At 40.4% G+C, this 23,895-nt stretch overlaps 1 protein-coding gene across 1 annotated transcript; it reads right to left on the bottom strand.

The window, feature by feature from the left end:
- Positions 1–3,616: 3,616 nt before the first annotated feature.
- On the bottom strand, positions 3,617–5,443 carry LOC147460113 (uncharacterized). The gene has a single exon (XM_086511677.1). It carries the CDS (start codon positions 5,441–5,443, stop codon positions 3,617–3,619), a length of 1,827 nt encoding a protein of 608 aa, XP_086367803.1.
- Positions 5,444–23,895: the final 18,452 nt, after the last annotated feature.

Below are 23,895 nucleotides of genomic sequence, written 5' to 3'. Positions count from 1 at the left end.
CCATCCATTTTTTCTCTGCTCATTTGTGCACTTGTGCTTGCTTATGTTAGTGCAGTGTTGTGGGACCCCAAATAGTGTATGATGTGGTGTGTCATAATAATCAATATCTAATTCTCCTAAATTATTTTCTCATATTAAACTGATCATTTAATGTGGGGAAGTGCCAGGGGAGGAAAAGCTAGAATATTGGTTAAGCTAGCAGACCGGCCATTGTAGGGATCCAAAGGAGTGAAAATAGGGATCCAAAAGGAGGGCCATCTGCAAAAGAGCCATATGCAACAATGGGCTAAAAATACCCTAAGGTTCAGCCCATTAAGACTTCCAAAATGCTAAGGTTCCAAAATTCAAAGGTTGTGTCCAAAGGTCAACCCTAGGGGAATTGGATGCTTTGTGTGTGTACAAAAAAGTCTTTTGCAATCCCTACTTAGGAGGGGGCGATCCTTGCATGTAGGGGATGAGAGATAAAGCCACACACACACACACACACAAGCTCCCTTTACACAAAGGGAATGAGGGACACATGTCAGCTCCCTAGGCCAGATGCCCACAAAGTATACCCAATTCCTATTGGATGGCCTTGGAGGTGGACCAATGAGAATTAGGCTAGAGTAAATCTAGTTTAATTAATTTAAAAACACTTAATAAAATAACCAATGAGAATTAAGTCCTCTAGAAGACTATTGGACCGTCTCCCAAGTGGTCCAATGAGCATTCAACAGCCCAATGGCTTGCCTGATTCCTATTGGCCAGGAGGCAAAAGGGTCCAATGAGAGTTTAGTTGAATTATTAAATTACCTAAAGCTCTCACAAAAGGAGAAAGGGAGACACATGTCAGAAGGCTATCACTTATGCTGCTTAATAGTCATTGGCTAGCCCTGGGGAGGTCCAATGGGGAGATAGCAAGAGCAAATAGCAAGAGGGCTCGCCCAAGAGAGAGAGGGGGCTGATTTTTGCAAGGCATTATCACACACACACTCACACAATCTCATGTGTGAAGAAAGAGAAGAATATATCTTCCCAAGCTTTAATGGAGAGATCATCACCTACTCCAAGCTTGTGAGATAGAAGCCTACATCGACACACTCTTGGCATGTGGATGCAAATCCAACCAAGAGCCAAGCTTCAATGCATGATCATCTCCTCTACCAAGCTAATTACTAAGCTAAGCTATGCTAATATGAGTGATTATGTGAGGAGATGTACATCTTCCTCGTAAGATACTCCTTCTTCCTCTCAATCTACTCTCATACCCTGCTAGCTCTCACCATCTTTGAAGGTGTGTGAGGTCTTGGGTCTGAGACCGGGGATAAGACCGGGGTTAATTGATGTTGTGTTTGCTAAGTGTTTTGCTTAGTGCATGAAGCTTTCATCTTCATTTCACTAGCTAGTCTTGAAGGAACACAAAGAATTGTATTGTACAATGTCTCTCTTGATAGGAGAAACCTTTTGGAGGGGGGACCGGCTCCATGCAAATCTGGTCCTCAACTATTGTCAATAGCTTAATTTCTCTCTCTTTTGAAAGTATCGTTGATGCTATCTAACTAGGTGTTATGTTTTTTGTTGCTCTCTCCACCCAAGCACTCTTGTAATTCTCATTAGGAATCTATTCTAATGAAATTCCCACTATGTTCATGCTAATTTCCGCTACACAGAAGTTTTTAGGCCATTAAATGTTACATGGTGCAAGGAGAGAGAGAGAGAGAGAGAGAGAGAGAGAGAGAGAGAGAGAGAGAGAGAGAGAGAGAGAGAGAGAGAGAGAGAGAGCACTTGTGTGGATGTTTTATGCGTAGTTGAGATTGAAATGGCGTGGTAGAAGAGTTTGCAAGGTGTACTCTATTTGGGTAGGAAAATTTGTGCTGTGTTAAAGGTGAAACTAAGAGGAGTGGGGTGCAATGTTTGCCCTTGGCTATAGAGAGGCATCTGTGGTGTGTACCTAGGTGCAGTGTATTTTTTTTGGACACCCTTCTTGAAATTTTGCTCACTTTGCTGGCGAGTAAATGTTGTGCCTAACATAAACTTGTCAAATTGGCGAGTGAAAGGAATGTTTAGTATGAATTTGTCACTGTTAAAAAAACTTAATTTTCATCGAAAAGAGGAGGCATAGTTTGCAATTTTCTTGTATGATTGCATTAATAGTATGATTATTTATAAGACATTACGACATGCTCTCTCTCTCTCTCTCTCTCTCTCTCTCTCTCTCTCTCTCACGAGTGCAAGGAATTTTTTTAAGGGGGGGCATAGGTAGGTGGGTAAAGGAAGTTTAATGAGAGAGGACCCAAACTCAAGACAATAAGGCTAGCTAAAATTGTTGTGCTTATTGCAAATAAAAAATTTGTATTTCTAGCAATTTGAGAAGGTTTTGGTTGACATGAAGAAAATACTATGAGTAGAAAATGCTATCATTTACATAAGCTTCAATGTCTATTCTCTTCAAGCATGTGTACATGTGTGTGTGTGTGTGTTTGTGTGTGTGTGTGTGTGTGTGAGAGAGAGAGAGAGAGAGAGAGAGAGGTGAGAGAGAAAGAGAGAGAGAGAGAGAGAGAGAGAGATAGGTGCAAAGTCATTTTCTCTCAAAATTGACTACGAATATAGCACTTAGGTAGGCAATACTATCCAATTGTTATAGGTATGAAATATTTCCTATATGGATCTTAAAATATGCTTCACATTTATGTTTTTGTTTTCAAAAAGAGTTAAGTTTGGATGTCCAATGTCAAGTGCTTTGTGCATGGATAACAACCTTCAAACTATAGTTTTAAGACCCTTGATACCCTCTAATGTGAGGTTCTTTTTGGATAGAAAACAACATAAACTTTTTATAGTGACACCTTCAGCTTTGATGTTTATGAAACTATTGTATGTGTGTGTGTGTGGGTGAGAGAGAGAGAGAGAGAGAGAGAGAGAGAGAGAGAGAGAGAGAGAGAGTCATATTTTTGGACTATATACATTGTCAAGTGAAAATAATATAAACTTACCATTGAATTTTATTTTAGAATAATCAGACAGTAGGGGAGTTGAACCCCTTCACCATGAGGTATGAACCTCCATGGCTACACCAAGCTCCCTCCAAGGAGAGGATAGTTGATTCACTAAGGATAGTGAATCAACTATCCTTTCCCCTTCCCTGCACAACCCCAAATAGACATCAGTAAGAAAATAAAATACACTAAGATTAACATGCGTACTTACAAACCTTCCTTACTCATATCATATATGCCTTTACCAAAAGCTGCAACCAAGCACATTTTCATAGATCCAAAAATATAGAAAGTTGAAATACATCCATCATGGCACATCTACCAACAACACTAGAAAACGCATCATGTTGATCAAAATATACCAGAACCACAATGGCACAATGGGCCATGGCTTTGCATCATGTTGATCCATGAAACACAATGGCATAATGGCAAGGCATCCTGCTAATCCATGAAACAACCCATTTGATCATGCATGAATATAAAAATAACAAGGCATAATGGCAAGGCATCCTGCCAATCATGAAGCAACCCATCAAGGAAGAATGGCAGTGCATCATCTTGAACCACATACACCAGCTACAATCCACAATTGCATCATTGGCAGCACATACTATCAAATCATGAGCATGAAGCTTCTAGCATGTATCGTCACTGTCTATATCACTAATATCATCAAGATCTTCTTCTTCCTCCTCAATGCATGAGCTGTGATACCTTGTACGCATAGGACGATCATTCCATACATTACAAGCTTCATTGAAAGGAAATGTATTGATATCATAAAACTTTTTCTCAAAAGCACGGACACGAATGTCCAAATGCTTATCTAATCTATTCCTCTTCTTATTTTTTATGAAATCAAGCCTACTAAAAGTCCTTTCATCTTCGACACTACCAATAATCATCACTAAGGCAAGGTCAGCAAGCTTTGCATACTCGGAAATTTGAGACAACAATTGAGGAGCTTGGGACAACTTTTTCCAAAGAAAAGTGACAGTTACCTCTTTTGCATACTCCACTGGAGTCTTTGCAACATGTGCCTTCATTGTTGTAGTAAAGAAGGAAGATTGGGAATCTAGCTTCTCTGCGTCCAAGATAGGACCATAGAAGCAACCACCCACTTCTCTTTGAGTGCAATATGTGGCCTGCAAAGTCTTCAAATGCCTTAAAAAATCCACTTCACATGTTAGAGAGTACCAAAATTGTGGGTAGATGATGGAAAATGCTTCAACCAAGTCATGTGATGGGAATCTGTCATTAATTTCTTGCACCAAAAAAATAGCAGCAGCATGGCATTCCCTTTTCACATTCTCAATAGTCTCAAGAAACACATTATTGGACACCCCTTCCCTTCTAGAATGTCTCACACCTTGACCTTCAAATCCACCCTTCACAGTTATAAACATATTATTGAGGACAATACCTAGCTCATCTTTCTCATTAAAATCAAGCCAACTATCACTCTTAGAACCATACACAAGGCTAGTCCACATTTTGAACTTTGGCCCTTGAAACCCCAATTGTAAATCATACATTTCTTTCAAAACCTTCTTAGTATTTTCAATGCATTCAACAAAGTCAAGTACATATACATCTCGAGCTTGAGACAACTTCACAAGCATATGCATGTGTTCCAAAAGAGGGAGTACACATGGTATTCCTAGAATAATTTCAATGTCTACCAACTCTTCAAAGACTCTTAAAGCATCCACATTATCTCCACAATCCTTCTTCATTTTCAAAACCAAAGTGCGATATTCCTCATATAGTCTTAGAATGGGCTTATATAAGGAAATCCATCGCGTTTCAACATCCTTTAGAAGTTTTCTACCTTTGCTCAAACCTTCGGCCTCTTTCTTGTACTCACTAAGTCTCTTGGGAGACCTAGAGAAGTAATTATAGACATCATGGATGACACCTTCTATCTTAGAAACTAATGCAACCTTTGATATTATTTTTCCAGCCAAATTTGTTCTATGTGCCATGCAATGGATTCCCAAAACAAAAGGAGCATACTCTAATGTAAGACGAACAATCAATCCTGCACGATTTCCTTGAAGAACACTTGCACCATCACACCCAACACACATTAACCTTCCTCCTAATTCGGTACTCCCAATACCTCCAAACACTTTCAAGTTCTCGATTACCAAGCTTAACAAGTTTTCGGCATTAGGAGAACCATCAATCTTAGACAAACAAAGGTAATTTACTTCTCTTCTATAGTTCTTCACAGTATACACATGCATTGCCATCCATTGTGTGTTGTCATTTGCTGTGACTTCATCTAAACTCAAGGCAAAAAATGAACTTGCATGCACATCACGTCTCACCCTATCTTGAAACACATCATCCATGCATTCTGCCATCTCCCAACCTGAAGTGATAGACCAATGCTTGGTCGGTAAGGAAGGAACTCCAAGGAATGCATATAAATACTGATTTCGAGGAAAATCATTCATGGGTCTCCCTTTGTTGAGAAGATCAAAAATGCAAGCAAATTGGGGTTTTTTAGCCAAAAACATTTGGCTAGTTTGTGTATGCATGTAACACTCAATTGTTTCTTGATTTGCCTCAGTCTAAAGCAGTTCATCATATTTTTTCTCATTCTCTTTGTGTTTGTTTTTTGTAGCCCAAAATACACTATCCACCTCTTCTCCCTCAATTACAATTTTTGCATAGCGTTTCCCCTCGTGCTTCTCTAAAGTGTCACGCTTGGAATCCATTATACGAGGCCTCTTGTCTATAAGCTCACATACCTTGCACCTCACTTTCCCTTTATCCTCTACTTGCTCCGCCCAAGGAAAGTCAACAAGCCACTCTATACGAAAGCTTCTAGATGCATCATAATCTTTCCAAGTGCGTTTTTCACCTACTTTATCCTTTCCCTTTCCCTTGGTGGTTTTTCTACACACCGCATTTGAATTCCCAACTTCATTTGCATGCATCGCATTCAAACCCTCATGCAAAACATGGGTGGCATGTGGCTCTGTACTAGCAACATTTGAAGAACCAAAAAATGACTTAAACTTATATGAAGCAGGTACCTTAAGGTTCTTTGATGCCATCTACAAGTATACAAGAATAAATTCATGGAATGTAAGTGCTTAACAATAAGGTAGAATACTTTTTTAGCTAGTAGCAAAGAAACATACCTTTGAGAAGAATCGTTCGACGTTCGGACTAAAAATATCTTGATAGCAGGTAACCATGCAGCTTTCTCTAATCACAAAAGAAAAACATGTAGAATCTTCTAAAATCTCTCTCTCTCTCTCTCTCTCTCTCTCTCTCTCTCTCTCAGATTCAAGCAAGAAATTTCACAACATAACCGATGTTTTTTGCACTTTAACTCTTTTTTCGTAAGTTTTTCGAACGGATTTTCTCTTTCTTCTCCTCTCTTCAACCGGTTGATTTGGCTTTTCAACCAACTCAAGGCTAAGTTGAGGCACACTTTTCTCGAACACTCCATGGAAACAAAGCTTTTAAATTTTGAATGAAAGTGACCTTTCAGCAAAGCAAAGCAAAGAAAAATTGAAATGAAAGCATAAGCACTAATGTTAAACTATGAACGAAAAGGACCTTTTGAAATTTAGTCTTTAGTTTTAACATCTCACCTCACATAAGAAAATGCCTTTGAATGAAAAGGCCCACACAAATCAAAGCATTGAGTAAGCATTTTCAAAAGTAAAAGCTTTCAACACTGTTTAAATTCACAATTTTACAGGGTGCACTTTTCTACCTGCAGGGTGTACTTTCTACCCAGAGAGTGAATCCCAATCTTTTGATTGAAGAAAACGTTTAGAAGAAGGCTTTTGAGTCTTGAGGCATGTGCAAAAGAAAAGACTTGTTACTTTACTTATGTGTTCAAAAAAAGAGGAATGAAGAAACCTCTGAAGTCTGCGTTGAGGTGTGTGCAGACAAAAAGAAACGAGACAAAATAATTTACATGTTGAATTGAAACATGCCTTCAAACTTATGTGTTCAAGACAAAGAATTGAAGAAACCATTTCGTTGAGGTCTGTGCAGGAGAAAAGAAATAAACAGCGATTTCTTACCTTAAGCTTGTAAGAGGGCTTGAGTTACAAAGCTAAAGCATGCTCCACACGCTCTTCCTCCAAATCCTTAAACTTCATGATTCACCACTTCCATACGCAGTCTCGCCAGAGTTCTCTTCGATAGGGTTTCACACATTTAGGTGCCCTCCCTTATCCCTCTCTACGTTTAACTTTTGGCGATCGTTCCCACCAAAAACCTTATGCTCATAGCCATACTTGGCGAAAAAATGGTCAAAATTTACCAAAATATAGCCAAAATTTATAAAAATAAATCCAAATTTCGCCATATTTGGGCCAAAGTACAGGTTTGAGCAAAGTCAGTCTTTTGATGAAGGTACATCAACTTCACCCCTAAACTTCAGAAACTTCTGATTATTGTAGCCTATCATTTGTCTCTTGAGGTCCCTAGAGTGGGCAAGCACATAGGATGCCATTGTTGCAAAATAACCAGCTCTAGAACCAGTAAGGCCAGGGAAGAATCCAAAAATTCTGATGGCTTCCTCCTTTTCCACCAATATTAACTTCTCTAACCCTGGAGGAAGCTGATATGAACCAACAACCTTTGCAAGTGCTTTAATTGCAAGCATTGGCAGCAATGGTTCTCTTGTAAACTTGTTATGGAATATAATGACAGTCTCTTTGTTGAGCTTCCCAATAAAGTGTCCCAAGCTCTGGTTCCTTCCTAAATTTAAGGGTCTGGAACCCTTCCCCCCGCCAAGGAATTTGTCTGTGTCCAGTATTTCAATCTGCAAAAATATGTCTTGGTTAATTGTTCAGCACATTAATAAGACAGGGCAAAATGGTCATTAACATACCTTAGGAGACTCATCCTCCTCAAACAAGGCAGGTTCCCATATATCAATGGATCTAGTTGGCCTTACTTCATAATCTCTGGTCTTTTCCTCTCCCATATGCTCTATTTTAAGCCTTTTCTGGATCTCATTGAACTCCTCTTCAGAAGGTACACCCTGTTGCTCATATCTCAGAACAATGTCCTGCACATGCTTTCCAACACTTGAGCTGTCAATAAAATTTTCTGCCTCTGTGTCCAAGACTGCTAAGGGGCAAGGTGAGTAATCAATAAATCCTATGTCATTAGATCCCCACTCAGCCAAAACTGCCAAAGCATAATCTTCCCTTAGATCAAAAAGATGCTGAATGTCATTCAGCAAAACATATTCCTTTTTGTTAACTTTGTATGTGGGAAATGTTGCTGTGCAATGCAAAGGATCAACATCTTCATCCTCAATGTCAACATTCTCCACTTTAGTGATGTTTTCTGCTTTAAATTTTGCAATGTCCAGCATCTCAGTGCTTTGTAGCTTCTCTTCCTCTTCATGGAACTCCATCTCTATCTCCTCTTTCTCCTGGTCCTCTTCAGCCTGGGAAATATGCTTTGGAATATCTTTGCCCTCTGGTGTTGGGAGTACACTGAAGAAAATGATAAGTCCAAGGTCATAATCTACCAACTGGCAATGAATATTACCATGAAATTTGCAAGGCTTTATGATCTTTTGCCAGTCTGGATGAAGGCTTGACCACTTCTTTGCAATACCTGTCCTTGACAAGCTACCTGCTTTGCATATATCAACAAAATGAACAAGATTGTCAAGCCTGTGATCTCTGATCAATTCTGTATATATCTCTTTCAAGTCACTAATTTGTGTAGAGAAGCCATCCACAAGTGCTTGAAGATCAAAGGCAGCATTAAAAATCTGTTTAACACTTTGAAATCTTGTAAGTTCATTAACTTTGTAAAGAAAAGACATCAGCCTGTCATCAGCGGTCTCTTGTATATCCTCTGTATCCATTATGACAATCCACAAATGCTCAGCTGAAAAAGAGAAAAGAGAAGTCTATCAAGACATTAACCACCCTTCTTTATATCAAGTCTACAAAAAAATTAAAAGCATAAAATTGTCAAGCAAATTAAGCGCACAAATTAAGCGCAAGCAAAAAAGAATTACATAAAATTGTCACATGCTAAGTTTGTCACTTGCTATGCGAATTGTGAGGGGTTAAGAGAAACTCGGCACTCACTAACTACGCGCACAGAGTGACACTTGGTACGTGATTTCCTATTGCTAGGAAGAGGTCGACGGCTCCCAAAATCGCGCACGGGGTGTCGCGGTGTGTCGCTTGGAGGGTTGGAGGCTTAATTTCGAAGCCTTGTGAATGACAATAAGCGAAAAAACGGGTTGGGTAGGTTCTTTTTATGGCCAAAAACGCCGCCTCGGGGGGTGTGAAAATCGGTTGCCGCCTTGAAGTGTGGTCCAACGGCTAGTATGCGCCTAGGGACTTGCGCAAAGCACCCTATATAAACCTCCTCAGAGCCCAAACTAAGCGCATTTTGAAGGAGGTTCTACCCGGTTCTCGCACTTCCACAACCCAAAATTTCAAGCGCTTTGACCGTCACCCCGTGCGCGATATTCGTAAGTGTGAAGACTTTGCCCCCTTTGTCATTTCGCATACGGAGTATCAAAGCAATGTGTTCCACTATGTCCACAAGTGTGATCATGTTTACGATGTGTACCGCAATGTGTGCCACTAGTGTGAGGACTGTGCTCCCTTTGTCATTTCGCGTATGGAGTGTCACCGCAATGTGTTTACGATGTGTACCGGAATGTGTGCCACTATGTCCACAAGGAGAAGTTTACCATGCATACAATGTGTGCCTCTGTGTACCGCTTGGCACTCCGTCACCCCGTGCGCGATCATCGAAAGTGTGATGACATTGGTCCCTTTGTGATTTCGTGTACGGGGTGTCACCGCAATGTGTTCCACTATGTATGGAAATGTGTGCCACTATGTCGAAAAGGAGGAGTTTACTTTGATAAAGTAATAATAAAAAATAAATATACATCGTTTACTTTTTTTACTAATGTTTGTTGTGTAACAATCATTCCTATCCCTTTTGAAGATGGCAAGGACCAAGAAGACTGCAAGGAAGGTTGATAAGCCTCTATCCAAAGATGAAGAAGAAGCTCAGCCTAGCAAAGCTTTAGCTGGTACTTCCGAACCAAAGAAGAGCACATCTCAGAGGAAGGACCCTAAACCAAGCACACCTGACCCTCAACCAAGCAAAAGAAAAACTACACATCAGAGGAAAGCTTCCAAGCCACTGCAGCTTAAGCCTCTCCTTACAAAGAGAAAGTTCAAGCAGGGGGTCAAATGTCTAAGAGAGATAAGGAAGACCATAAAGGCCATCAATCTTGCAATTCCCAAACTGCCCTTCCAAAGACTATGCAGACAAGTTGCAGAGGAGTACAAGATTGACATGAGGTGGACTAGAACTGCATTGGCATGTATCCAGGAGGCTTCTGAGGACTTTATGATTGAGCTTTTCCAAGATGCCTATATCTGTGCAGCTCATGCCCATAGGGTTACTTTGATGGACAAAGACATGATCACTCTCAGGAGGCTGAGATACAGGTTTTCAAGAATGTTGGAGCCTGTCCCTATGCATGATATTAAGGCCTTTAATATTCTCAACATTCCTCCATGGAGGAAGCCCAAGGAGCCTGAAGTAGGAGTAGTTGATATTACTGAAGAAGAGGAAAAGGAAAGGAAAAAGAGAGCAAAGGAAGACAAGGAAATTGCAGAGAGAAAGGAGCTTGTCCTGTTGGAACCTCAGCTAGTGCCCCTCTTGAGGAGTGTCAATCCTACTGGTTTTGTTGTCACTCTATTCAGTGAGGAGGATCCTAGGGAGGATTACAATTCACTTGACTCTGAGACCTTGGAAATTCTCAAGGACTGGACCAAGGAGATGAATTCTCCACTCCTTATCACATGCCTCAGGTTGTTTTTGTTTTCCTCTGTATTTTTGTTTATAGCAAGAACTCTTTATATAACAATATCTTGTACCAGGTTAATGATGCATACATATGAGCCAGACCTTCAACAAAAGGTGGAATTTTTAGACCCTTCTATCTCCCACTTTCTCAGGACAGAGACAAATATTAGAGAGCTCACAAAGTGGTTGACTCATGTGGACTTGGAAATCTGTGAAATTTTCTTGATTCCTTATCATGAGAGGTAAGTTTCCTACCTACACCTTGTGAAGAGAATTTACTAATTCATGTTAGAAGGCTAACTGAGGCTTGTTTTTATAGCTCACATTGGAGTTTAATTGCAATTGATATTGTGAAAAGAAAATGCTACTTTGTCAATTCTCTTGCTGGAGTACATGGTCAAGCAAAATTGTAAGTATAGTAGCAGACACATTTTTTAAACCACAAGCAGAACCTCAAGCACATACTTTTAATAAAGAATTTTGGACAGTGCTGCTACAAGATTTATAGAGACACTGGAGAATTGTCCACCCATGCCAAAGATGCTGACTGAAATCCAATTTTCAGTTGTGAAGGTTGGAAATCTTTATGCTTTGTTCACTTCAATGGATTATCCTCAAATATTTTTTCCCATAAATACATGTAATGAGTTGCAGGTTCCAATCCAGCCTGAAAGCCATTCATGTGGATGGAGGGTAGTGACAAATGCCAAGCTCCTCTTGGACTTCATATACTGCAATGACAATCAGAATATAGAAGTATAGCATATTTCATATTTGCCACCTGTATTTTTTCTCATTTTATTGTTCCTAAAACTTGCTTTCTATTGCCTTGTATAGATCAACAGAGAGTGCTATAGTGACAACCATGTATGGTTGACAAGAGCAAAGATTATCAAGTATATGATTGAAGCAAATGGACAATTGCAAGAGGTATTTAAAGATGATGATGTTGAAGAGAAGGGGAAAGCAAAGCTAGAAAAGGCAAAGGGGAAAGCAAAACTAGAAGAGGAAAAGGGAAGTGAAGAGGAAGAAGAGAGTGGTGAGCAGGAAAAGGCAAGTGAAGAGATGGATGATAAGAGAAAGAGGAATCAGCCCTCAAGCCCTCCTGCCAAAGAGCCCACAAGAAAATCTCCCAGGACAAAAGAGCCCACTGCAAAAGCACCAACCCCATTAAGGAAGTCGCCTAGGGATAGGAAAACTCCTGGCAGAAAACTATTCTAGCTTTTTGTAGCCCACTCTAATTGTAGCCCACTTGTATCAAGCTTCCCACTTGTATCCAATTGTCTGTTCTATAGCCCACTTGTATCTAATTGTCTATTCTATAGCCCACTTGTATCCAATTGTCTATTCTATGTAATTGCAAATATTTGAAATTGAATACATTTTGATCACCTTGTTTTAAGACTCTGTTACAAAATCAAATCATTGAAGTAAAATCATTGATGTTTGGAAAAGTTGCATTTCAATAACAAAATAAAGATCCTTTTAGATCTTTATTTCAATAAGATCCTTGCAGGTCATGTGATACAAAACAAGATCCTTGCAGGTCATGTGATACAAAATAAGATCCTTGCAGGTCATGTGTTACAAAATTGCTTTGAAGGATGTTTAAGGCACCAAATGTACAATGCCATCCAAGATGTCCTTGCACTGTAGCCTCTTTTCATTCCTTTTTGATACCTACAAAAACAGTCCAAGTTAAATAAAGAACCAATAAGAGAACAAGAGACTTTTAGGGATAACAGTTACCTTTCCACCATTTATTTGAAAGCAGAATGTTGTGGGCAGTTCAATTTCATCATTTTGCAGGTCCAATCTCAATTGATGTAAGCTACACATGCCTCTTATCTTTACAATTGACAGATGCTCATTGTTTACCCATATATCAATGTCTTCTATTGGGCTGTCAATGAAGTCCTCCATGTCTTGATCAAGTGGAGTTAGCTGACCACCAACATAGTGCCATCTTCTGTAATAAAATGACATAATGAAGTTTTGTGTCCCTATCATGTATTTGCAAGCAATTGAGCCAGCTTGCACATTACAAGTGATTCCATTCACTGTTTTGGTGTTCCAACCCTCATCCACAAATTCAAGTACATTTGCTGAGTCTAAAGTCTTCACTGAAAACATTGTTCTAGATTTTCTGACTTCAGCATTAGAGAAGAAGTCTACAAAAACTGTAATGGGCATGAATATAGAAATTCTACTCTGTTTGCTTGCTATGTTTGCTTTCAAACACTTTTGAATCTCACAAAACAGTTTGCACCTGTAGCCCTCACTTGTATTTGAGCTAGGGAGTGACCATTCTCCACTTTTGAAATCAGGCAAGTCTAGCTTGGTTGTGGCTCCAAGTTCTCCAGTCCTTCTAGGTGGAACATAATAATGTTCAAAGAAGAATATTCCATTCTCTGTCAGTGAACCCTTAGTCCTTCCCTTGTATATTTCTTCACCAATTGATCCATGACACACATCCAGAATATTTATAACACATTCTACTGGCTGCCATTCCATAATGTTTGAAGGATACAAATCTGTACAACAAATAACCTTATACAACATGCATTACAAATAAGGATTTAAGTTAAGATACTTACAGTTTGGTCTATGTAATGGCAAAGCAGAACTCTCTGAGTCAATATGCAGATCTTTATGCATGTACACATGCTGCACCAGCACCTCTTTGATTGATTTTTTGTTGTCGCCAAAGCTGAAATCTTTAACAATACCCTTCCATCCCGCCAAGAAAGAGTTTTTGGTGGAAGACTTTATTCTCTTGTTCTGTTGCATCAGTATCCACGTTCCTTTGTGTATAGTTATTGGAATCCATTCTCTATTTTGATCAGTCGTGTTGTAAGTGACAATGGCTTCAATGGAAGTTCTTGGTCGTTTTGATCGTGATGAAGATTCCATGGTGAAAAAAGAAATGAGCAGAGAAGTTTAGCCTGAGTTCAAGAGAAGAATAAGCAGAATGTGCAAAAAACGGTTCAAATCTGGAAAAGATCATGAGATAGAATCCAAACGTTTTTTTATGATGACGACGTGCAAAATGAAAACAATATAATATGAGAAGTACGTCTTTCTAAAAGCGACAGCTATTGAATGCCTTTGCACTTTTACTTGTTTACATTGCTATTTACCAGCTCAAAGTTGCGGTAAAGATAGAATATTTGCTTTTTTTGTGAGTTTTCAAAAATAGAGGTTCCATAACGGAAGCTCTTCAACCATTGGTTGAGACCACTCTCTCTCTACACGCTAAAAGGCACAAAAATGATCTCAAAATTCCCCTAATGCGGCACACATAGCTTTTGGAGGAGAAGCAAAGGAGGGAAGTGTTGCCCGATTCTCATCTCAAGGACTCCATTGAATCAGAAATTTGAGAAGATTTCAGCCCCTAATCACGGTAATATTGATTTATTTTATGCTTTGCTGCAAATCTCTCTATCATTCTCCTAATCTCGTAACTATTCTGCTTAATCATAGCTATATTTCTCAATAGCTACTCTCTAATTCTTCATATCACTAGTCTACTACATAATTCTTAATCTAATAGTTAATTATGCAAGCAATTAACCTCTTCTAATCATAGATTATGCATGATTAGTAAGAAGAAATCTCCCGCTAATCATCATAGTAATTAATTGTCAAGCCGGTAATGATGTAGATTTGGTCAAATTCATTCTATTACCACATAATATTGATGTAACTAAGTTAGATTCAAATTACTCATGGATTAAGATGTAATTAAGGGAAAATTAATCCGTCGTTAAGCCACTAAGAAGGGAATTTTCTCTCACCTATGCATACGGTAATTCTGCATCTTCCTATTTGCATTAGGAAGGTGATTGAGCTTGTCTAAAATCACTCTCTAGTAATTTAATTAGTAAAATTCTGAAATTCTTAATTACCTAACCAAGTGATTAACTTTAGAACCGGTTCACATAGGACAAGTAAAGTATTATCCATAAAATTACTATGTCTCGAATGAAAATCTAACCCTCTCGTATAAGAAGGATTGTTCAGTGATTCTAATCTGTCATCCTGATTGTTATGATACTCTTGGACATTAGCTCTTTTCTCCAAGTTTATCATTTAAGTAGTGAGTATAAAATGGCCCCGATAAAGAGAACTCACTTCGGTGGTGCCCACGACCGCGAGGCGGGAACGAGCAATGTGAATGGGAAAGGAAAAGCTCCCATGGAAGAACAAGTACCGGCCATCTCACGGGCTATTGATGAGGAAATGGATGAGGTAGGTCACAATTTTATTCAAATTGTTTAATTTAACATTGCATACGATTAGCTAGGAAAGAACATATCCCTAAACATGTTGGAAAAATCCGACGGAAACCTCAGCATTTGAATTCAATTGTATACTAAATTCTAAGTAGGAAAGAATGGTTGATGGATATAGTGTTTGCAATAGGAAAGAATGTCTGCTAGGGAAAATTGAGCTCGGCATGTTCATTCTATTTCCAATGTTGAACTAATCCTGATCCCCCTGTTGATCACAGGGGGCGGCTCGTGACGATTTCGCAGTAGCTAGAGTTACTAGCTTAGGGCCTTTACCCACGACTTGCTTTCTATGCAGTGGGAACCCACGTCTCTCTTTCTATGCGGTGGACATACCTAGTTGTATGGGTAGCTAGGCGATAACGGGAGGAGTAAACTCTCGCTGGAGGGGGGATGTTGTACCTCCAGAACATTGGAATTTTAATAAATAAATTTGAGTAGAATTTTTACTAGAATTATTGTCTTGGTGCCGCTTTGCAATACTGATTAAAGGGCTGTCTTAACGAACCTTGTGAATCGGAATCTAATCAAAGGAACTTTTATGTTGAACAACCATTGTGGTAGTAACTAGGACACACAAGGAAGTGTGAGTGTGGGGGTGGAAAGTGGGGGCTTGGCTCAGGTTTCCAATGCTTATGAGAAGGGTGGTCGAGAACTCTCCGTCCCCATAGTGCTTAAATCGACACTAGTATTACTCATTGCCCTTAGAGCGGCGAAGTCTCAAGTGTACGTGCCTCTGAAACATGGGGAAAAAGGCACTCGGGATTTCTCTCCTCTTGGAAGGTGGGTCTTAGGATCGCGAGATAAGTTAAGCACGCTTCCCCTGCGAGGTGGATCTAGATCTCTTTGCTAGTAGGCTCGAACTCGACTCACTTTGTAATGAGAGATCGTCAACTAGATGAACCCTGAACCACTTTGTTTGCTTCCGCTACAGATGTAGTGGCCACCAGGTTTACCATCAAATCCGTCCTTTGAGACGGCGGGGTGGAGACCTCACATTTCACCTTTGTAAATATTGGGGCTTACAGAAGTTTCCAGATTGTATCCCAGTTTTGACATTTAGATTGAGTAGATGGTTAAGTTGGAACATTAGGGTTTGAGAATTGTAAGGTATTTATACCACTTTTTGACCTTAATGAAAGACCTTTTGTCATTTTAAAAAAGTTTGAAGTCTGTGAGTGAGCATCCTCTGTACGAGAGAGAGTGAGAGCTTCATCTTGATGCTACGCGCGCACCGGTGGTCGAAATCGAGTGCGGAGAAGTGCAACATGTTGCCCCCGACGAGAGCTACGCGCCAATACCTACATTGGGCGCGTACGATCCGGTTTTGCGAGCTCCATCTACGAGCTTCATCTGATGATTCGGTGAGCATACGTTGTCCGATTTTGCATTGCAGCATATCCACGCTTTTGCATTGAGTAGAGCTACACATTAGGCACTTTAGTTTTTGATCCGCAACTTTCGGCCAGACATCCTACGTGATTTTGTACCAGGTGTTTTGGGTTGGAATTTTGGTTCATAGACCTTAGGGAGAGCGACCTATTGGTGTTAGTAGGGTCTCCTTCAAGTTCTGTGGCGTTTCGAGATTGTTTGATGGGTATTCGGCTCTAGAAAGCGTTGTAGGAAGTTTCCTCTTATGCACTCTTGAAGGATGTAGCTTAGACATTGCGTAGAGACCTCTGTAGGAATTAGTTAGGAGTCGGTCGAGTGTAGGTTGACACCCTATGCTGCTTCCACGCGCCTGCGGGTCGAGCTTCGTCCTTAGCTGACAAATCTTGTTAGCTGACTCCTCACTGTGTTCACGTCCGTCACGGCGTAAACCTTAGGTAGGTGACCGAGACTAGTCCTCGAGGATAGGGATTCTTGGGCTTGCCAAGAGTCTCGTTTTTCATTTAGATAGGATCAGAGGGTGGAGGACTCTCTAGGTCTTAGAGGGGAGTCTAAGGAGCATGTATCTGGCCTAGATCCTTCGACTTAGGTAGACTTAGGTAGTTTTAGTTGAGTTGTGGTGTAGAGAGTAGGAGTTGGAGTGGTAGAAGCGGTGAGAGGAGAGCTTGAGAGTCCGCAGAGGCCAGGAAGCAACCAAAACACCATTATCACCATTTCACATAAGGAGTAGGAGTAGAGTAAGTAGGACATCATGATTCAGGATCTAGAGCACTTCATGCATGTATACTTGCTTGTTAGATTCATCACAAAGTTGTAAAAGACGCAAAAGTGTATTTGAAAGCTGAAGTGTGAAGTCCAAAAGTTGTTGTGAGTGTTTCTGATAGAGCTGCAGAGCATCAGGAGCATTTCTGTCAGAAAAAAATTTAATTTTAAGCCAGGAGACATCCTACGTGTAGGATGTCTACAGGCTAATCTCGTGGGAATTTTGGAATTTCTAGAAGGTAGGTTTTACCCTATTTTCACTTGGAAAGTGGAAATTTGACCATATCTTGACAGGATAAGGCCAAATAGACAGAAATTGCCAGACATCCTACCCAAATTGTACCAAGGTATTATTTTAAGACCAAAACCATAGGATGGCTGCATGAGCATGATCTGCATGATATATTGAGTGACTGAGAGAGGTTTCATCTCATTTGGGTGAGAAAATTGGGTTGTAAGCAAACTTTAGCACTTTTGGCTGAAAAAGGCTAGAACAACTAAAATTGGGGTCTTTGAAATCCAAACCAAAATCCAAGCATACCAATGGGTTGCTGACATCAAGGGGAAGCTGTGGGTCAAGTCTGGGGTTAAACAGACCAAAAAGACATCCTACGCGTAGGATGTCATCTGTGTGATTTTGCACTCCAAACTTAGTTTTGAGCATACCAAAGTGATCAGCACCTCAAGAGGAGTCTGTGTTGTGCATTTGAAGCCATTCTGAGCAAAAATACATGCTACCCGTAGAATGTCTAATGCATGAATTTGAAGCCAAAAGTTGACTGTAAGCCTAGCAGGGTGTTGTATAGCCTAAGGCAAGCCTCCTAGTCAATTTGGGTCCAAATTGGAGTTGATTTGATTGATCAGACCAACAACAGGCTGTCGAAACATATTTTTGATCCATTGACCAGCTTATAGGTGTCCAAATCAAAAAGTAAAAACAGCTGTGGACTCAGCACATCAAGGGGAATCCATAGTGCAAAAATCCAAGCAAAACAGAGCAGGAGACATCCTACACGTAGGATGTCTACTGGGCTTAGTGAAGAGAAAATTTGACTGAGCTTAAACAATGAGGTTCCATTTGACTTAAGGATTCCAGAACTTCTTTCAGAAGTGAATTTGGACCTTGTTTGACCTTTTGACGGAGCAAAAACAGAATTCAGACTTTTCATGTAAATTGGCCAACATCCGAGGAAAGTACAGTTTCAGATTAGCATACCTAATCCAGAACATCAGCATTGTATAAAATACTGTAGTGGTTGAGGTTAACTCTCCAGTTATACCAATCATTACTAAAATCGTCTCTAGCGGTTAGATGTTTTGATTCGATTGCCGAAATTAAACGCTTGTGTAGAGGTATATTCAGCAGCAAAGCAAGAAGTTGTGCGGAGACTGGTCCTTTGCCAGGTGAGTGGTTGGATTTTTAATAAATTGCATTGCTAAGTTTGATGAATTTAAGATCAGGAAGACACATTTTTAGAGACCAAAAGGTGGCAGGTGATCAAGGTAGCTTATTGTCCACCGAGGAGAGTGTAACTCAAGCAAGGTTAGATCCACTAGCACCAATTATTGAGGAGGGTAGTGATACTGACACTTCAACCGACAAATCCTTCTTCATGATGGGTAGTAAACATCCAGGAGGTTTCACCTATGACGGACCAATGCCAGGAGGAAGCACCTTCCTAAATCCTTTGAATGATTCCAAGTTCACTGTAATCTTCTTAGAAGGAGCAAACTCGAGGGGAGCCCTAGTTTATTTTGACTATCGAGGACGCAAGTGTATTTGTATTGAAGAAAGACCGGCTCAGAGACTGGAGATAATTTGAGTCTATGATGATGGAGATAGATTCCGAGACGAAAAGGGGAACCACTATCTGATAGTTAGTAACCCTGAGGATTACAACAGATATGGAGATAACGTGGCAAAAGGAAAAATGGTTTCAGAAACTCAAGAACCGCCTCCAAACATTGATCAACCAGGAGCGCTTTTTATGTATGATAAGAAAACAACCAGGGTTTCAACTTATAATGAGAATGTGGAAATTTACAAGCATGAGAGCGAGGGAATAGTCTCTTACTTTCGTTGCAAAGAACCCTACCCAAACGAGTTAACCAAAGACAAGGTTCTTTACTTATTCTCTTATGAAATTGCTATGGGGAAGGATATTGTTTTTGTTGATAGGTACGGGCGACAATACCAACGGATTCTCCCAGAGGAGGTAGAAAAGGAAACAGTTCTAGGAGCATCAACATATGCCTCTGATGAAGTGCCAAGAGCCACCTACACCCCTAGCAAGTCGACAAATCCCTTTTCAGAAGAGTATGATGCAACTTCACATTCTACCCGACCGCAAACATTCAACAACCAAAACCAACCAGCAACCCAGCCATCATTGCAGTCATGGCTTCGACAGACTGCAACATTAGAACAAGACCAAAACCGAGATGGTTATCAAGCCACACGAGGGCTAAGAGATTTACAAGAACCACCACTCTATTCACGATATCAAGGAGAGTGTAAGCCAAAGACTCAAGGGTCAACAGAGCCTGGAAGACCACCCATAGAACCAGTTTGAAGAGATGAACCATCTCTTGCAAGAAATGTAGAATTTATGGCTTAGGAGCACCATTTGGAGAGAAACCAGCCCACTACCAAAGGCCAGAGGAGGTATATAGATTGGGACGAAGAGATCCAATGACGAGATTTGTAGACCATCATAGAATTAGACCTTCTCAAGTGCAAAAATGGATAAACAAGAAATACACGAGAAATAGAGATCCTAGAGATCATGTAGCACCCTTTGTGAGTGTAATTAGAGCAGAAGAGGTGTTAGATTTTCCTACCCAATTTGCAGGGTTTGGACTAACCCTAGAGGATGACGCTGCTACTTGGTTTGACTATGTGGAGCGTAGAGACTTTGAGTCTATGGAGGAGGTGTTTGACGAGTTTATCGAGCAATTCTCACAAAGGGAGATAGCTCATAATACCGTCTCACAAATCCATAAATTCAAACAAAAAGACGGGGAATCTGTGCAAAAGGCAGCTCTACGACTAAAAATATATGTTAAGTTCTGCCCTGTGGAAGAACTGCCAACTCAGCCCAGGCTTATGCTTATATTTATCCAAGGACTAAGGAATGAAGATCTCCAGAAGGACTTACATATGAAGAGGAGCACAACATTAAATGAGTTAACTAAGGAGGCTCTTTACCTTGTGGACAATTGTGCGGTCTACAAAGAGGGTGAGTTCAAGGATCTTGATGATGATTCATTCTCACAACAAAGTGGAAGCAAGTCTTCTAAGATAGCACCGAAAGGAGAAGTAGCTGTAAACCAAGAGCAGCTTGTAGAGGAAGTGCTAAAAAAGATTAACCTGTACGCCAAACCACAAGCTAAACAGCTAAAATGGTGTGCTATTGAACAAAAATGGACAAACCACGAGATGGAGGAATTATATTATTAACGAGGGATATGTGAGAGAGAGACCTTATTCTTCCCAAGCTCACGTAGCATCTCCTCAAATTCCACCGATGCCAAGGTATCAAGCAGGAAACCTACCAAGACCTGTAGGTGTAGAGAGACCACAACCAGTGTTGGGGCAACAACCACCCCTACCAGGATTACGACTAGTTGGCATAAGATACACACCAACAGTAACCGAATCAGAAGAAAAGTCTTTAGTGCCTATGCATGCATATTACAAAGATCCCAATGGATATGCGGCTAATCCTGTCTATTATCCACCGGAAGAACCCTCAACACCAGAACGATGGAGCATGATAGGAAATACAGGACCACCAACCGCCGCTGCACAAGTAGTAGGAGAAGGAAGATATAGCTTTGATAAACGAACATTGTTGTTCATATCTAACGGAAGCATGGGCGGATAGAGACATGCATACCAACAAAGAGGAGCTCAAGGAGCACCTCAACAACCTAAAGGACCCTGCTACAAGTGTGGCGGAGACCATTGGCTAAGAGACTGTCCTCATGATGAAATCATTAGAGTCAACTCATATTGCACCAAGTGTGGAGTTACTCATTTGATTCCGGATTGCCCTAAGAACCCGAGCAAAGGAGCAAAAACTACCTTGAACATGCTAGAAACAGTGCCTTCCAGTGGAGGATCAAAAAACGAGACAATCATACCTATTCAGGCAGTGACGCGAGCCCAAGCTCAAAGAAAGACGAACGAACCCATAATTGAAGAGCCAAAAACCGATGCCCCAAGTTCAAAAACGAAAAATCAGAGAAGCACTTGGAAAGCTAGAAAGACGCGTATGAAAGCCAGGAGAGAACGAGAGCAAACGGCTCTATCCGAGGAGTTAAAACACACAAAGGATAGATTAGAGCAGTTAGAGGATCTAGCTAGCCTAAGCTCACATACTGTGGCAACCATAGCACCCAAGGAAATAGCAGAGCCCAAAAGTTCAGGATCAAGAGGATCAGTGTTGGCAAAAAAGTTAAATGAGCAGTTAGATGCACTTCCAAAAGCTTACGAAGCCAGACTCAAAAAGAACCAAACCCAAGAGCAAAGATGGATGACTTATCCATATGCTGAAATAGAAAAACAGAGGTTGGAAATGTGTAGAAATTTGATTGAAACGGTTCAATCTTTGATAGAAAACCCGCTTGGTAAACCTGCAAATTGGCATGAAGTACCAGCTTCAACCCCTATCAAACCAGCTTTAGAGGAATAAGTAGAAACGAAGGAAAGACTCACAAATTCCTATGAGTCTAGGGGAGAGCCTATCATAGTGCCAAATACAACAGATGAGACAAGTGAGGGGTTCCAGCCTAAAACATTGGTAGAAATGGGTAAGGATTGTAACAGTCTAGATGATCTGTGGAAGCAAATCTGTGAAGCCAACGAAGCTAACAGGGTGAGTTACCACATGAATAGCACGCGAAAAGAGAAAAATGAGATCTTACCTCCTAGTGAAGAAGTTGAGGGAAGCAAATCTGTGAAGCCAACGAAGCTAACAGGGTGAGTTACCACATGAATAGCACGCGAAAAGAGAAAAATGAGATCTTACCTCCTATTGAAGAAGTTGAGGGAAGATCACAAACGAACTTTGATATACATTCACAAGGGGAAGACCAGGGATCAATTAGTTCAGGGTACAGCCAACCAAACTCGCTGAAAACTCTACCCTCTTACCTAGGAGATGAGAGCAATCCCATCTCAAAGACTTTCTTCTAACAGAGTGATGGATTCACAAGGGTTGATTGAGTTGTTGTCCACCCCTGTGGCATGCACAATCACATTAGCCGAACCCCTGAGGTTACGAACAAACATGCGGAACACAATAGGCAAATGCTTAGAAAATTTGGAGTAAAAGACCCCACCTCGAAGCTTCAAGAAGGGATCAGAGAATACGACAGGCCTCAACTAAACACTAGACCAGTACCTTTAAACAAGGTTGAAGAATATTGCGAGGGAGAAGATGGAAACACCACGCTACCAGTAGAATTCCAAGGAGTAGTTTCCAACGCTATTCTTGACAGTGGAGCAGGAGTTGCTATTGCCACCAAGGAAATCTGGAAAAAATGGGGAAAAACACCTTTGAGAGCTACCAGAATGAAATTGCAATTAGCAGATGGGTTCATGGAAAATCCTCTAGGACTCTTAGAAAAAATAATTGTCACTTCGTGCAGAATCGAGTATGAGCATACATTTGCAATAGTCGATTTCGACAAAAAGAACAATTACGAAATCATCTTGGGAAGACCATTCATGAGACAATTAAAGATGGTCCAGGATTGGGATTACGATCACATATACCTCAGACATGGCGAGACTACAACCAAAATTCACTTGAAAGACCATAGTTACAAAGATGTGAACCAGACACCAGTAGAAGAGTTTGATTCAGCTACATTAGCAGGGTCTGAGCTCCCAGCATGGTTAGGGCAACAAAAAGATCTATGGATGTGCCGAGCTTCACATTGCGGGAGCTTAAAAAGAGAGGAATGCGTCTTAGAAAGAGCGATTGAGGACAAGGATTATATTCCGGAACCTTTTCCTGAAGATGCCTTGGAAACTTTGGAATGGGAACACATACTAGCAACATTGGATGTCTGTACCATTACAGATAGTCCAACAATAAAATTTTGCGATAAGGATGGCTATGATGTGCTACCCTATTACATGGTAAGCAGTATACAAGAAGGAGATGAGATTGTAGAAACACCAGAACAAGAAGAGTTTTATAACTCCTCTGAGCATCTGGAGGTAAATAACGATGCAGATAATAAGTGTTCAGACAGATCAAGTGAGCGCGGGGAGAAAACAAAGAATATCAAGTTTTATGATTTTGCCAATCAGCACCCTAGATGCTAGGAACGCTATAGGAGAAAACGAACAGAAAAAAAAAAGAGAGAGAACCTGATGCCCAGGATAAAAGATAAAACTCACTATCTAATGCTTGTCAAAGCAGAGGATTATGTAAAAGATCAAATATCATGAAGATTCTCAAAAGTTCAAAGGGAAGGAACGCAATAGGATATAAAAAAATCACGGAAAGCTAAAACAGAAACAAAATCACAAAAATCAAGACAAGAAACAACAAAAGACCCAGAGTGGACCAAACTGGAGCGTAAAAAGAGATACCAAGAACTAAAAC

Source organism: Adiantum capillus-veneris, chromosome 4 (assembly GCF_014529385.1).
Source record: "Adiantum capillus-veneris isolate H3 chromosome 4, ASM1452938v2, whole genome shotgun sequence".
NCBI lineage: Eukaryota > Viridiplantae > Streptophyta > Polypodiopsida > Polypodiales > Pteridaceae > Adiantum > Adiantum capillus-veneris.
The sequence above is the reverse complement of the archived record's forward strand: the minus strand, read 5'-3'. Positions and strand labels throughout refer to the sequence as shown.